The sequence below is a fragment of the Nicotiana tabacum genome, chromosome 2, assembly GCF_000715075.1.
Source record: "Nicotiana tabacum cultivar K326 chromosome 2, ASM71507v2, whole genome shotgun sequence".
NCBI classification, from domain to species: domain Eukaryota; kingdom Viridiplantae; phylum Streptophyta; class Magnoliopsida; order Solanales; family Solanaceae; genus Nicotiana; species Nicotiana tabacum.
The window spans coordinates 12,399,986-12,415,033 of NC_134081.1; the positions used below are offsets into that span (position 1 = coordinate 12,399,986).

The window sequence follows — 15,048 nt, forward strand, 5'->3', positions numbered from 1 at the left end:
CCTTAGAATAGAATCTGATTCTCCAATCTATTTAGAAATTGAATTATACATTGTCTATTATCATGTCGAGAAAATTATGTCTTGAGTTTTTCAACAAAAGAAAAAAACCCGTTTAATGTCGTCAAATATTTATCAAACTCTACTTGTTAGATTTAATAAGAATATTGTGGGAAAAAGTTGATTTAATGGTAACTCATAGTGAAATTTTTTCACTTCCTGCTATTTTTTGGTCTATCAACTTAGTCCAAACAAATTTCGAATTTCTCAAATAATCATCCAGCTTACGAATTTTCTCAAAGACTTCCTTTATTTCTTAAATAAACTCTTATGTACAATTAATAATATTTACTTGATAAACATTTCTTTCACCAAATAATATTTTTATTCTTTTATTATAAGGTAAGATATTATCCCATTTACCCGATAAAACCAACTCAATAATATTTACTTGATAAAAAAATGATGATCAACTACATTGGCCATGTTTCTTTAGCTATTGCTAACCACGTTAATTAATTTTGGCTTTATAATATATGTTAGCAAATGCTCAGTTAAGTAATCTGCTTGATTACACAATCTAATAGGTTAATTATTAGCCTGTTGGATTCTCTTAACTATCATACATAATTCTATTACTATTACTTATCTTAGGCCCCGTAATTCTTTTCCTTTTTTCAAATTGTTTTCAAAAATGTATTTGTCCATGAAATTTTGTAACTTTTTGAAAAAAAATTGAAAATGAGTTTTTAAAAACCAAAAAGTTAACCACTTTTTCAAAAAAATTCAGAAAAACTTTTTTCCCCATTCGTAAAACTGCAACATTTTTTCAAGTGAAATTCATGTCCAAACATAATTTCAAATTCTACCATTTTTCAACTTAACTTCAAATACTACTTTTTTTTTCAAACCCTACTCAGTAGTTTGGACTAAAGATATGATGACCTATAAATTGTATGCCATCATTAACTAGTGTGGCGTAGTGAGAGAAAATAAATAAACTGCAGCTGCTAAACCGTACTAGAACATTGATAGTAGTACAAGTATCCCGAGGGGTCTTATTCAAGGGTAAAATATAATATTATGGGATCGTGTGGCACGCCGTCCACTTATATATATATATATATATATATATATATATATATATATATATATATATATATATATATATATATATATATATTATTAAATTATGAAATTGTAAATGGGCATGATATACAAATAGCACGATTTTATTGAACCTTATTAATTGAAAACGGCAGAATAGTTCGGGACCCCCTGAACTTGGTAACTTTTGTTTGGCTTCCCCTTAAACTTCACATGCTCTTTAATACCCCTTTAAACTTGGCGATTTCATAGCCTCGACCCCTTGGACGCTGGTAATCCATCGGAGTGTAACGTACGCACTGCCACATGGATTCTTTTGTCAATGTGGATTTTAAAAATAAAATATATATTTTTATCCTTTTAAGACAATCAACTATTTAAATTATTTTTTTCATGCCAAAATCTGTAAAATAATAAATTGAAAAAATATTAATTTGATTATAATTTTTTATTTGGTTAAAGACGATGATATTTTAATCAATTTGTTTACATATTTGGTGAGGAAAAGAAAGAATACACAGTTAGAACATATTATCATTGCATCTAAAAAAATAAAATAATACATTGTTGGAACTCCATATATTGGCTAAATAAATATTTAAGCTAAAAATAATAAAATTTCGACCAAATATTTACGAATTTAACTCGAAAAAAAAAATGCATAGTTTAAATAAATTAGCATCGCGTGAAAATAAGGATAAAAATACACAGTACTTTTTCTTTTTGTAGAAAATACACAATTTAAACTTTATTACTTTGGCTAAATCTTCTTTCTATTTGGTTAAAATAAATGGAGTTTCAACTAACTTTTATAGATTTGGACCGGAAAAAAAGATAAGAAATACATAGTTGAAACGTATATTATGTATCTAAAAAAATACAATTGAGATAAAATATGCAATGTATATTAAGAAGAAACAACGAGAAATATATTTGGAATAAATAAATTATTATATTTGATTATGTGTGGCAATTAATATTTGAAAAATACCTCACTTGGAAGCAAATTTTTCGATTTCTCTTCCCTACTACGCGCCTAAAAGAAAGTATATTCACGCTCTTTGCCACATCAGCATCTAGGGAGGTCAAGACTATCAAATTTCCAAGTTTAGGAGACATTAAAAATTATGTAAAGTTTAAGAGGGAACTAAACAAAAGTTGTCAAGTAAACATTTAATTTCTGCCCTTTTTTATGTTTATTTAAGTATGTGAAGGTTAACATAAAGGTTAGAATGATGGCTAATGTAGTTTCAGCAGGAGCATAGGACTGAATCGACTGACCATATTCGCTACAGAGATACAGATACAGAATAACCAGAACAACGTACAAATATATGCAAAAGAGGTTTTTGATGCTATTCCTGCAGTCTCATAAACGTAGTTTTAATTTCTTTTCCAAACTAAATAAAGGTTGAATATCTAACTCATTACGTACAAATCGGAGAAAAAAGAATTGTACTACTACTACTAGTTAACAGTGTGTCATGTCGGACCACCGCGTGATCAACGAGGTTATGAAGATTCAAGTTCCCATGACATTAATGGACATTCTCGGCCCACTGGGATACTAAGGGAGAGTGTGTCTGTATACTGTCAAAATCGAATTTACCGTTTGTATGACTAATCGAGATTGGAACATGATGGTCCGAGATTCATCATTGTGATATCGAGCCATGATACGAAGTTAGGTTGTCGAGCTCGAGCCCCAGAGACCGATCAATATCGAGATCGGTCAAGACCGACCTCGAGACCCAAATACCGATCAATATCGAGATCGGCCAAGACCGAGCTCGAGACCCAGAGACCAATCAAGATTGAAATTGGTCAAGATCGAGATCGAGCCAAGAAACAAAAAAAGCCGTTATAGCCGCAATTGGGGGAGAATCTCGGCGGAAATCAAGGAGAGACTAATTAATTAATCTATCATTGGATCTCTATTATGTATTTTTAATTATATCCAAAATAGAATTTTCCCACTATATTAAGGGTGATTATCATTTGTAGAAGGGCATCCTTAGAACTACATATAAATTCAATTGATAATAGTTTGGCGCCCACCGTGAGGCTAAGGATAATAGTGGTTATTTGATATAAATCTCTGTAAAACACACTATTTTACACTTGTTCTTGGAAGTATCTTTGATTTCAGGCTAAAAATGACGAAATCTCGATTAATGGCCCTACCTATCGACAACGAATCTGGCCATCAAGATGAGAATAACGACGTGACGCCCGAGGATGAAGGGCCACCCATTGACCCCGTTGGGACTCGGGCCGTGGATTCAATTGACGTTAATTCGCATGTGACCATTGAAGCGAATCAACATTCCGACCCCGAAAATAACATTCATGGTGGAACTCGATCTGCAGTTCGAAATACCCAAAATATTAGAGAGGACGGGATCAACATGCGTATGATTTTTGAAATGTTGCAAGCTTAACATGTAGCGATAGCTCAGTTGCAGAGCCAAACTCAAGCACCGAGCAGGCCTGAGCCCGGTCCACCCCAAGAAGTCACCCATAGAACGGGGTCAGTTGTAGTAAGGTCAAATGAACAAGAATCGGGGACTAACCCCGAAATTATAAGATGCTCGAGGAATTGACAAAACGAATAGAGTCAGGAGAAAAGAGGATTGTAGCAAACGACAAGAAAGTAGAAACTTATAACTCCAGGGTCGATAAGATCCCGGGGCACCACCAATATTGAAGGGTTTGGATTCCAAAAAGTTCGTGCAAAAGCCCTTCCCCCGAGCGCAGCTCCAAAATCGATCCCCAAGAAGTTCCGCATGCCCGAGATTTCTAAATATAATGGAACGACCTACCCCAATGAACATGTCACCTCTTACACGCGTGTCATTAAAGGGAATGATCTAGAGGACAATGAGATTGAATCCGTATTATTAAAGAAATTCAGGGAAACCCTATCAAAGGGAGCAATGATATGTTATCATAATTTACCACCTAACTCTATCTTTGTTTTTGCCATGCTTGCAGATTCTTTTGTAAAAACACACGCCGGAGCCATAAAGGTCGAGATCAGGAAGTCAGACCTTTTCAAGGTAAGGCAAAAAGAGAATGAGATGCTAAGAGAGTTTATATCTCATTTTCAAATGGAACAAATGGATCTGCCACCAGTCACGGACGATTGGGCCGTTCAAGCTTTCACCCAAGGACTAAACGAACGAATCTCGGTGGCTTTACAACAGTTGAAGTAGAACTTGATTGAGTAGCCGGCTGTTACCTGGGCCGATGTACATAATCGATATCAATCGAAGATTAGAGTCGAAGACGACCACTTGGGAGCATAGCTTATGCTGATGTGCCACATCAAGAGAAAGCGAAGCTTGACGATCGAAGTGTCAAGCATGTGTTTGCTGGCTATGATACAAGTTCAAAAGGCTACAAGTTATACGACCCAAGTAGCGGCAAGATGGTTGTAAGTCGCGATGTTTAATTTGATGAAGAATTAGCATGGAACTGTGAAGCTCAGGAAGAAACTTCATATGATTTTCTTCCATAATTTGGTAATGAAGAAGAACCAGAGACCGTGGAACCTGTGCGGGATACAACTCCATATCCTTCTCCAACCAATATTGCATCTCCCTCTTCTCAAGAAAGTTCAAATGAACAGCCGCAAAGGACAAGGAGTATTCAAGAGCTCTATGAAGACACATAAGAAGTTACTAATTTTGATTCTTTATATTGTCTCTTTGCTGACAGTGAACCAATAAACTTTGATGAAGCTGTTACAGACAAAAGGTGGAGACAAGCCATGGAGGAGGAGATCAAGTCAATAGAGAAGAACAACACTTGGGAGTTAACAACTCCTCTCAAGGGTTATCGAGCAATTGGAGTTAAATGGACATACAAGGCGAAGAAGAATGATGATAGAGATATGGAGCTATACAAGGCACGACTTGTGGGTAAAGGCTATAAGCAAATGCAATACATTGACTATGAGGAAGTCTATATATATGTTGCCCGCATGGAGACGATTCGTTTGCTCATCTCTTTGGCGGCGCAAATGAAGTGGAAGATCCATCAACTAGATGTCAAGTCAGCTTTTTTGAATGGCTATCTTGAAGAAGAAGTCTATGTTGAATAACCATTGGGCTTGTGGTAAACAACCATGAATATAAAGTGTTAGGGTTGAACAAAGCTTTATATGGATTAAAGCAAGCCCCACGAGCATGGAATAGTTGCATCGACAAGTATTTTCAAGACAATGGGTTTACTCGTTGTCTCCATGAATATGCTCTTTATCTTAAAGTTCATACTAGTGGAGATATCTTACTTGTTTGTCTTTATGTTGATGATCTTATTTTCACGGGTAATAACCCAAGTTTGTTTGAAGCTTTTAAGAAAGATATGTCTCGTGAGTTCGAGATGACAGACGTAGGGCTCATGTCATACTACTTGGGCCTATAAGTGAAGCAGATGGAGGATGAGATTTTTATCTCTCAAGAAAGATATACAAAAGAGATATTGAAGAAGTTCAACATGCTCGATTGCAACCCCGTGAACATACCGATGGAGAGTGGAACAAAATTGCCCAAGTTTGATGAAAGAGAAAAAGTGGATCCCACATTTTTCAAAAGTCTTGTGGAAAGTTTGAGGTACTTGACTTGTACCAGGCCAGATATACTCTTTGCGGTTGGAGTAGTAAGTCGCTTCATGGAAGCTCCTACCTCCACTCACTTGAAGGTCACTAGAAGAATTATTCGTTACTTAAAAGGTACGATCGACTTTGGGTTATTTTATTCTTCTTCTAATGATTTCAACCTTATGGAATTTTGTGATAGTGATTATGCGGGAGATATTGATGATAGAAAAAGCACAACTGGCTTTGTGTTTTTCTTGGGTGATTCTGTTATTTCTTGGTGTTCAAAAAAACAGTCCATAGTTACTCTCTCGACTTGTGAAGCCGAATATATAGCAACAACATCATGTACCTGTCATGCTATTTGGCTAAGAAGATTATTGAAGGAGCTCAATTTGTCACAAATTGAAACTATAGAGATTTGTATTGATAACAAATCTGCACAGGCACTCGCCAAGAATCCGATGTATCATGATCGAAGCAAGCATATAGATACAAAATATCACTTCATCAGAGAGTGCATTGCCAAGAAGGAAGTCAAGCTCAAATATGTGAAGTCTCATGATCAGGCTGCAGATATCTTTACAAAGCCTCTTAAGTTTAAGTATTTTCAGAGATTGAGATCAAGTCTTGGAATGAAAAAGAAAAATCAAAATTAAGGGAGAGATTTGTGGGGCTCATATTAAAGAAAACAAAAAAGAAATGAAGAAAAATGGGATGGGAGGTGCCTAACTTTGTTGACAACTTTGTTGAAGAAAACATGGGATAAGTGCCTAACTTTGTTGAAGAAAAAAATGGGAAGTGCCTAACTTTGTTTAAAAATTATAGGACTAAATCAACAACAAGCCATATTCTTTGTAGTAGTTGGATGACATATCTTACTATAAATAGAGGTCTCGATTCTTCATTTCAATTACACCAAAATAAGAAAGACGCAATATAAGTTAGAGAGAGTAATCCACAGATTGTAGTATGTGAGATAAATATTGAGCTTGAGTAATATTGTAATGAGATGTTTTAAATAAAGAATGTTATTTCTTTCAAAATTGTAGTAGTCTCTTGACACTACTAAGTTGTAATATTATAGTGGTTATATTGCTCCGCTCGGGTATTGTATTTTACCCATTAAAAGAGTTGGTATCGTTGTTACTCTCTTGTGGAACAATACTCTACTTATCACTTTATTACTCGTAGACCACGTATACTTGCGTATGCGTTTTGGAGCATCAGTTAATCATGGCTACACTTGCTAGTTACGTTGTTCCTATGTTTATAAAGGAAGATTCTACTTATTTTAACTATCTTTTGGTATTCAATTTCATTTTAGGTTGGTGGAAGCAACAGCTTGGTAAAACCACTTGAGAGAGAAATAGCTCACATATATGATAAACCAATAATCGTATTTGGTGCTGATGTGACACATCTGGGCGAAGGAAAATTATCCATAGCTGCAGTATGTTGAAGTCTATTAATCACATCTCTAAATTTTAAATTACTTGTGATAGATGATCTTCCACACTATGCATCAAAAATATTTTTTTTACAGGTGGTCGCTTCAATGTATTGGCCCGGGATTACAAAATACAAAGGGCTGATTTCTGCACAGACTTGCTGGAAAGAGATCATTGAGGACCTGTATAATCTTGTTAGGTAAAAATCCTTAATTATGGCCTATGGTTTAATTTTTCTTATCAAAGCTCTTGTCATCTCTAGTTAAATTTTACAGGGATTTATTGAACGAATTTATAGAGTCTACAAATGTCCGGCCTGCTAAAGTTATATTTTACAGGTTAGTTCTTATTCTTGTTGATTAGCTAGTGATTTTGTGAACCAGTTTTTCACATTAATTTAAAGAAATTGTGACATAGTTGTTTCTGTGAAATTGTGTAGTAAATAATCTTGACATTTTTCATGCGGTATTATGTGTTAATGAAATTGAGCTGAAAAGTATATTGAAAATCATGTTGAGGCTATGTGCCAGTATTATTGGGACCCACAGAGGTCATATTGTTGTGAATTATTTATTTTAAATTGAAAATTCATACTCAGTAATATTCATTTCAGTGCATATCACATCTCAGTCTCTGTTGTTATTTATCGATACATCATATCATCATTTTTGGGCTATTTTACATTTTCATGACATTGTGAGCCCATGAGAGAGACTAGAGAAATTGATGACTGAGTGAGGCTGAAAGCCTGATTGTGAGATATGATGGATCGGGCTGCGCGCCGCAGTAAATGTTGGATCGGGTTGCACGCCGCAACAAGCCTTCGGGCATGATATTGGATCGGGCTACACGCCGCAGTAATATATGAATCGGGCTGCACGCCGCAGTAGTGTTGGATCAGGATGCACGCCGCAACAATATAGCGCTTGGATTGTAGGAGCCCCTCATGAGTCGACTATAAACAGGGATCGGGATGCACGCCGCAACAGATATTGTATAGCGCTGAGTGATTGAGTGTGCTGAGCATAGTGAGAGAGAATGCGAGACAGTGAGATTGAGTACTCTGAGAGTGTGAGTACATGAGTACAGTCTCTGAGATACATTGCATTAACATGCACACATGACATATATGCATAGAGATGTGTTTTCCTCATACTGTACGGTATCACATTATTCATGATTTCTCACACATGTTGACAGATGGGCATTGTGATGCATTTATTTTACACTGGTTATCTAGAAAGAAGACGAGACATTTTATTTATTATTGAAAGGATTTTGAAAAATTACTGTTTTCAAACTTATTCATATTTTTGGTAATTTCGGTAAACGATTTGGGTTTTTATTGATGTACTTGAAATGAAGAACTATTATTGTTGAAATCATGATTTGACTGAGCATTTTATCTCTGAGTTACTTCTGGTATTATTTGCTTTATGTTGTTATGGACTGTTGTGGATTAGTGATTTTGGACCCGACCTTGGTAGAAGCTCGTCACTACTTTCAACCTAAGGCTAGGTTTGTTACTTACTGAGTACATGTGGTCGGTTGTACTGATACTACACTTCTGCACACTACGTGCAAATGTTGGCTGCTGTTGTTGCTGTGCTCGATGGTTGCGAGATTTGAAGATGTACCTGCATCCCTGTTGTAGCTGCCTCTTGTTCATGCTAGCCTTAGATTTATAAAAACTCTGTTTATGTACTATTCAAACAGACTATATATTTATTTTATTTTCGCTTTGTATACTCTATTCTTAGAAGCTCATGATTTGTACTACTAGTTCTTGGGAGATGTATAAGATTAAGATCTTTATTTACTTAAATTGCTTTAATAATTATTATTGGAGTCGGATAGTTGGTAATTGGCTTACCTAACGGGTTAGGTTAGGTGCCATCATGACTAGTTGGATTTTGGGTCGTGACACTATCCCACTCCATATCCTTTCAGCAGTTCACCCTCCTAAGACGAAATTCTACCAGATTGAGAAGATCATCTCCAACTTCTTCTGGGGTATGGATGGTAACAAGAAGTACTATTCAAACAGACTATGTATTTATTTCATTTCCGCTTTGTATACTCTATTCTTAGAAGCTCATGATTTGTACTACCAGTTTTTGGGGGATGTATAAGATTAAGATCTTTATTTACTTAAATTGCTTTAATAATTATTATTGGAGTCTGATAGTTGGTAATTGGCTTACCTAACGGGTTGGGTTAGGTGCCATCATGACTAGTTGAATTTTGGGTCGTGACACTATCCCACTCCATATCCTTTCAGCAGTTCATCCTCCTAAGACGAATTTCTACCATATTGAGAAGATCATCACCAACTTCTTCTAGGGTTTGGATGGTAACAAGAAAAAGAAGCACTGGATTACTTGGAAAGACATGTATTTTCCAATCGAGGAAGGGGGAGTTGGCTTCAAATCTTTCATAGACACATGTGATGCCTTCTCTGCTAAGTTATGGTGAAAATTCAGAACTCAAAATCCTCTTCTTAAAGACTTTCTCGAAGCTAAGTATTGTAAAAGGTTTCATCATGTTGCATGAAAGAAAGTTCCCGGCCAATCTCATACTTGGAGAAGAATGATGGACATAAAAGACAAGATGGAACCTTATATTTCATGGAGGCTTGGAAGGGGGGAAATATCATTATGGTGGGACTCTTGGACCGACTTTGGACCTCTAGCTTATCTGGTTCAAAATAGCAGGACTCCTAAAAGAATTATGGTAAAGGAGTTCTACCTTCACGATGATTGGAATTAGAGTAAATTGACGAGAATTCCCCCTTTGCACGTAGTCAATTCTATCAAAACCATCTCTTTCAACAGCAATAGAGAAGACAAACCCATTTGGACCACGAATCCGTCAGAGGAATTTTCTTGTAAATCTGCATGGCACACACTGAGATCTAAGAAAGGAACTACTCTTACAGGTATGACTATTTGGCATAAAAAAATTCCTTTTAAAGTCTCATTTTTTATGTCGAGAGTCTTGTTGGATAAGGTGAAAACTGATGTTTCTATTAAAAGATATGGGGTGAATATTGCCTCCATATGTAGTTGCTGCTTCACTGACCATTATGAAGAATCCACTGAACACCTCCTTAGTGAGAGCCATAATGCCAACTTAGTATGGTCCTTCTTCTGTAACTCTTGTAGTATTAGGTTGGTCCAAGGCCAGGTAAAACAGAGAGTTATGAGGTGGTGGTTGACTAAGCCTAAAAATGAAGTCCATAAGGCAGTACTTCAATGCCTACCTTCAATCATATGCTGGCAAATTTGGAAGAACAAATGCTTGGCTAGGTTTGACGAAAAGCACATGTCATATTGCTTCATCATCCAGCAAGTGATCGAGATGATAAATATTCTTATCCATACGAGTTTCCCAGATTTGCAATTGACAAACAAGTGGCTTGATACTTACAGTAAAATTGAGAAGCTCTCCCCTACTATTCATTGTCAGATCGTTTATTGGCATAAACCTCCAACACGCTAGTTTAAACTCAATACTGATGGTTGCATCAAGGGTAATCCAGGCTCGGCTGGTGGTGGTGGTCTTATCAGAGATTACAATGGTGTGTTGATTGGTGCTTTTGCAGAATTCTATGGAGATTGTAATTGCAATATTGCGGAAGTTAAAGCTATGAGGCGAGGCATCAAAATGTGTATTACAAAGGGCCTCACAAATATTATAGTCGAATCTGACTCAGCGATTGTTCTCAACTTGATCAAAAGAATCAGGAAACCACCCTGGAGATTCAATGATATTATTGAGCAAATTCAAACCATGACCAAGGATCGTAACTTTGTCTTTTGTCACACCTTGAGGGAAGGAAACAACTCTGCTGACAAGCTTGCTAACTTGGATGAAGAATCCAAAACTGTTTCTATCTTCAACGAGGCTGTATCATTACCATTGAATGTTAGAGCTTCAATGCAGTTAGAAGGTGATGGGATACCTAACTTCAGATTCAGACAGAAGAAGAACAAGTTTGTTATCAATGACATCACCTAGCAATAAGCTCTTCTCTAGCACCTTTTTGTACATAGCATCCATGTGTGTTAGCTACAAACTCCCGAAGGAAGCACAACCTTCTTCTTACCCATTCTAATTTACTTTGTTCAATCATGTATCATAGGGTGAGTCCAATCACCGACCTCACTGTTCTGGAGGCCAAGGTCTATGTGCTCCTCCGTGTAATTATGATTTTTGATATATATACAGGTCAGAGTCATGCCTTAATTCCTCCATCATGATGATGGAATTATTTTAAAAAAAATCTGATTCTCCAATGTATTTAGAAATTGAATTATACATTGTCTATTATCATGTGGAGAAAATTTTGTCTTGAGTTTTTCAACAGAAGAAAAAACCCGTTTAATCTCGTCAAATATTTATCAAACTTTAGTTGTTAGATTTAATAAGAATATTGTGGGAAAAAGTTGATTTAATGGTAACTCATAGTGAAATATTTGCACTTCCTGCTATTTTTTGGTCTATCAACTTAGTCCAAACAAATTTAGAATTTCTCAAATGATCATCCAGCTTACGAATTTTCTCAAAGACTTCCTTTATTTCTTAAATAAACTCTGTGTACAATTAATAATATTTACTTGATAAATATTTCTTTCACCAAATAATATTTTTATTCTTTTATAAGGTAAGATATTATCCCATTTACCCGATAAAACCAACTCAATAATATTTACTTGATAAATATTTCTTTCACCAAATAATATTTTTATTCTTTTATAAGGTAAGATATTATCCCATTTACCCGATAAAACCAACTCAATAATATTTACTTGATAGAAATAAATGATGATCAGCAACATTGTCCATGTTTCTTTAGCTATTGCTAACCACGTTAATATATATGTTAGAAAATGCTTAGTAAAGTAATCTGTTTGATTACACAATCTAATAGGTTAATTATTAACCTGTTGGATTCTCTTAGCTATCATACATAATTCTATTACTACTACTTATCTTAGGTTCCGTAATTTCAAGTTTAGGGGTATTAAAAATCTCCTAAAGTTTAAGAAGGAACTAAACAAAAGTTACAACAAGATAACATTATTTCTGCCCTTTTTTATGTTTATTTAAGTATTTGGAGGTTAACATAAAGGTTAGAATGATGGCTAATGTAGTTTCAGCAGGAGCATAGGACTGAATCGACTGACCATATTCGCTACAGAGATACAGATTACAGAATAACCAGAACAACGTACAAATATATGCAAAAGAGGCTTTTGATGCTATTCCTGCAGTCTCATAAACGTAGTTTTACTTTCTTTTCCAAAGTCTGCACTGCATGTGCATGTCACTGTTGAGTGTAGGAGATCAAATTTCAGCCCTGCCCTGCCCTGCCATTATTACAGTGGTTATATTGCTCCGCCCGGGTATTGTAGTTTACCCATTAAAAGAGTTGATTGATAGTTAATCACAAGCGCTCGTAGGAACGATACTCTACTTATCACTTTATTACTCGTAGACCACGTATACTTGCGTGTGCGTTTTGGAGCATCATATAATCATGGCTACACTTGCTAGTTACGTTGTTCCTATGTTTATAAAGGAAGATTCTACTTATTTTAACTATCTTTTGGTATTCAATTTCATTTTAGGTTGGTGGAAGCAACAGCTTGGTGAAACCACTTGAGAGAGAAATAGCTCACATATATGATAAACCAATAATCGTATTTGGTGCTGATGTGACACATCTGGGCGAAGGAAAATTATCCATAGCTGCAGTATGTTGAAGTCTATTAATCACATCTCTAAATTTTAAATTACTTGTGATAGATGATCTTCCACACTATGCATCAAAAATAATTTTTTTACAGGTGGTCGCTTCAATGAATTGGCCCGGGATTACAAAATACAAAGGGTTGATTTCTGCACAGACTTGCTGGAAAGAGATCATTGAGAACCTGTATAATCTTGTTAGGTAAAAATCCTTAATTATGGCCCATGGTTTAATTTTTCTTATCAAAGCTCTTGTCATCCCTAGTTAAATTTTACAGGGATTTACTGAACGAATTTATAGAGTCTACAAATGTCCGGCCTGCTTAAGTTATATTTTACAGGTTAGTTCTTATTCTTGTTGATTAGCTAGTGATTTTGTGAACCAGTTTTTCACATTAATCTATAGAAATTGTGACATAGTTGTTTCTATGAAATTGTGTAGTAAATAATCTTGGCATTTTTCATGCGGTTTTATGTGTTAATGAAATTGAGCTGAAAAGTATATTGAAAATCATGTTGAAGCTATGTGCCAGTATTTTTGGGACCCACAGAGGTCATATTGTTGTGAATTATTTATTTTAAATTGAAGATTCATACTCAGTCATATTCATTTCAGTGCATATCACATCTCAGTCTCTGTTGTTATTTATCGATACATCATATCGTCATTTTTGGGCTATTTTACATTTTCATGACATTGTGAGCCCATGAGAGAGAGACTGGAGAGATTGATGACTGAGTGAGGCCGAAGGCCTGATTGTGAGATATGATGGATCGGGCTGTGCGCCGCAGTAAATGTTGGATCGGGTTGCACGCCGCAACAAGCCTTCGGGCCATGATGTTGGATCGGGCTACACGCCGCAGTAATATATGGATCGGACTGCACGCCACAGCATTGTTGGGTCGGGCTGTACGCCGCAACAATATAGCGCTTGGGCTGTAGGAGCCCCTCATGAGTCGACTATAAACAGGGATCGGGTTGCACGCCGCAACAGGTATTGTATAGCACTGAGTGATTGAGTGTGCTGAGCATAGTGAAAGAGAATGCAAGATAGTGAGATTGAGTACTCTGAGAGTGTGAGTACATGAGTACAGTCTCTGAGATACATTGCATTAACATGCACACATGACATATATGCATAGAGATGTGTTTTCCTCATGCTGTACGGTATCACATTATTCATGATTTCTCACACATGCTGACAGATGGGCATTGTGATGCATTTGTTTTACACTGGTTATCTAGAAAGAAGATGCGACATTTTATTTATTATTGAAAGAATTTTGAAAAATTATTGTTTTCAAACTTATTCATATTTTTGGTAATTTCGGTAAACGATTTGGGTTTTCATTGATGTACTTGAAAGGAAGAACTATTATTGTTGAAATCATGATTTGACTGAGCATTTTATCTCTGAGTTACTTCTGGTATTATTTGCTTTATGTTGTTATGGACTGTTGTGGATTAGTGATTTTGGAGCCGACCTTGGTAGAAGCTCGTCACTACTTTCAACTTAAGGCTAGGTTTGTTACTTACTGAGTACATGTGGTCGGTTGTACTGATACTACACTTCTACACATTACGTGCAAATGTTGGCTGCTGTTGTTGCTGTGCTCGATGGTTGCAGGATTTGAAGATGTACATGCGTCCCTGTTGTAGCTGCCTCTTGTTCATGGTAGCCTTAGATTTATAAAAACTCTGTTTATGTACTATTCAAATAGACTATGTATTTATTTTATTTTCGCTTTGTATACTCTATTCTTAGAAGCTCATGATTTGTACTACTAGTTCTTGGGGGATGTATAAGATTAAGATCTTTATTTACTTAAATTGCTTTAATAATTATTATTGGAGTCAGATAATTGGTAATTGGCTTACCTAACGGGTTGGGTTAGGTGCCATCACGACTAGTTGGATTTTGGGTCGTGACACTATCCCACTCCATATCCTTTCAGCAGTTCACCCTCCTAAGACGAATTTCTACCAGATTGAGAAGATCATCTCCAACTTCTTATGGGGTATGGATGGTAACAAGAAGTACTATTCAAACAGACTATGTATTTATTTCATTTCCGCTTTGTATACTCTATTCTTAGAAGCTCATGATTGTACTACCAGTTCTTGGGGGATGTATAAGA

At 35.9% G+C, this 15,048-nt stretch overlaps 1 protein-coding gene and 2 long non-coding RNA genes across 3 annotated transcripts; all 3 read left to right on the top strand.

Annotated features, from left to right (window-relative positions):
• Nucleotides 1-7,019: 7,019 nt before the first annotated feature.
• LOC142168184 (uncharacterized) lies at nucleotides 7,020-8,852 on the top strand. Its single transcript, XR_012698231.1, has 3 exons — nucleotides 7,020-7,157; nucleotides 7,251-7,354; nucleotides 7,431-8,852. It is a non-coding gene; the product is annotated as an uncharacterized LOC142168184 (long non-coding RNA).
• A 1,288-nt stretch (nucleotides 8,853-10,140) lies between these two features.
• Nucleotides 10,141-11,175, top strand: LOC142166219 (uncharacterized). Its single transcript, XM_075224793.1, has 2 exons — nucleotides 10,141-10,341; nucleotides 10,687-11,175. Exons 1-2 carry the CDS (start codon nucleotides 10,141-10,143, stop codon nucleotides 11,173-11,175), a joined length of 690 nt encoding a protein of 229 aa, XP_075080894.1.
• Nucleotides 11,176-12,744: 1,569 nt separating this feature from the next.
• Nucleotides 12,745-14,755, top strand: LOC142168188 (uncharacterized). Its single transcript, XR_012698232.1, has 3 exons — nucleotides 12,745-12,914; nucleotides 13,008-13,111; nucleotides 13,188-14,755. It is a non-coding gene; the product is annotated as an uncharacterized LOC142168188 (long non-coding RNA).
• Nucleotides 14,756-15,048: the final 293 nt, after the last annotated feature.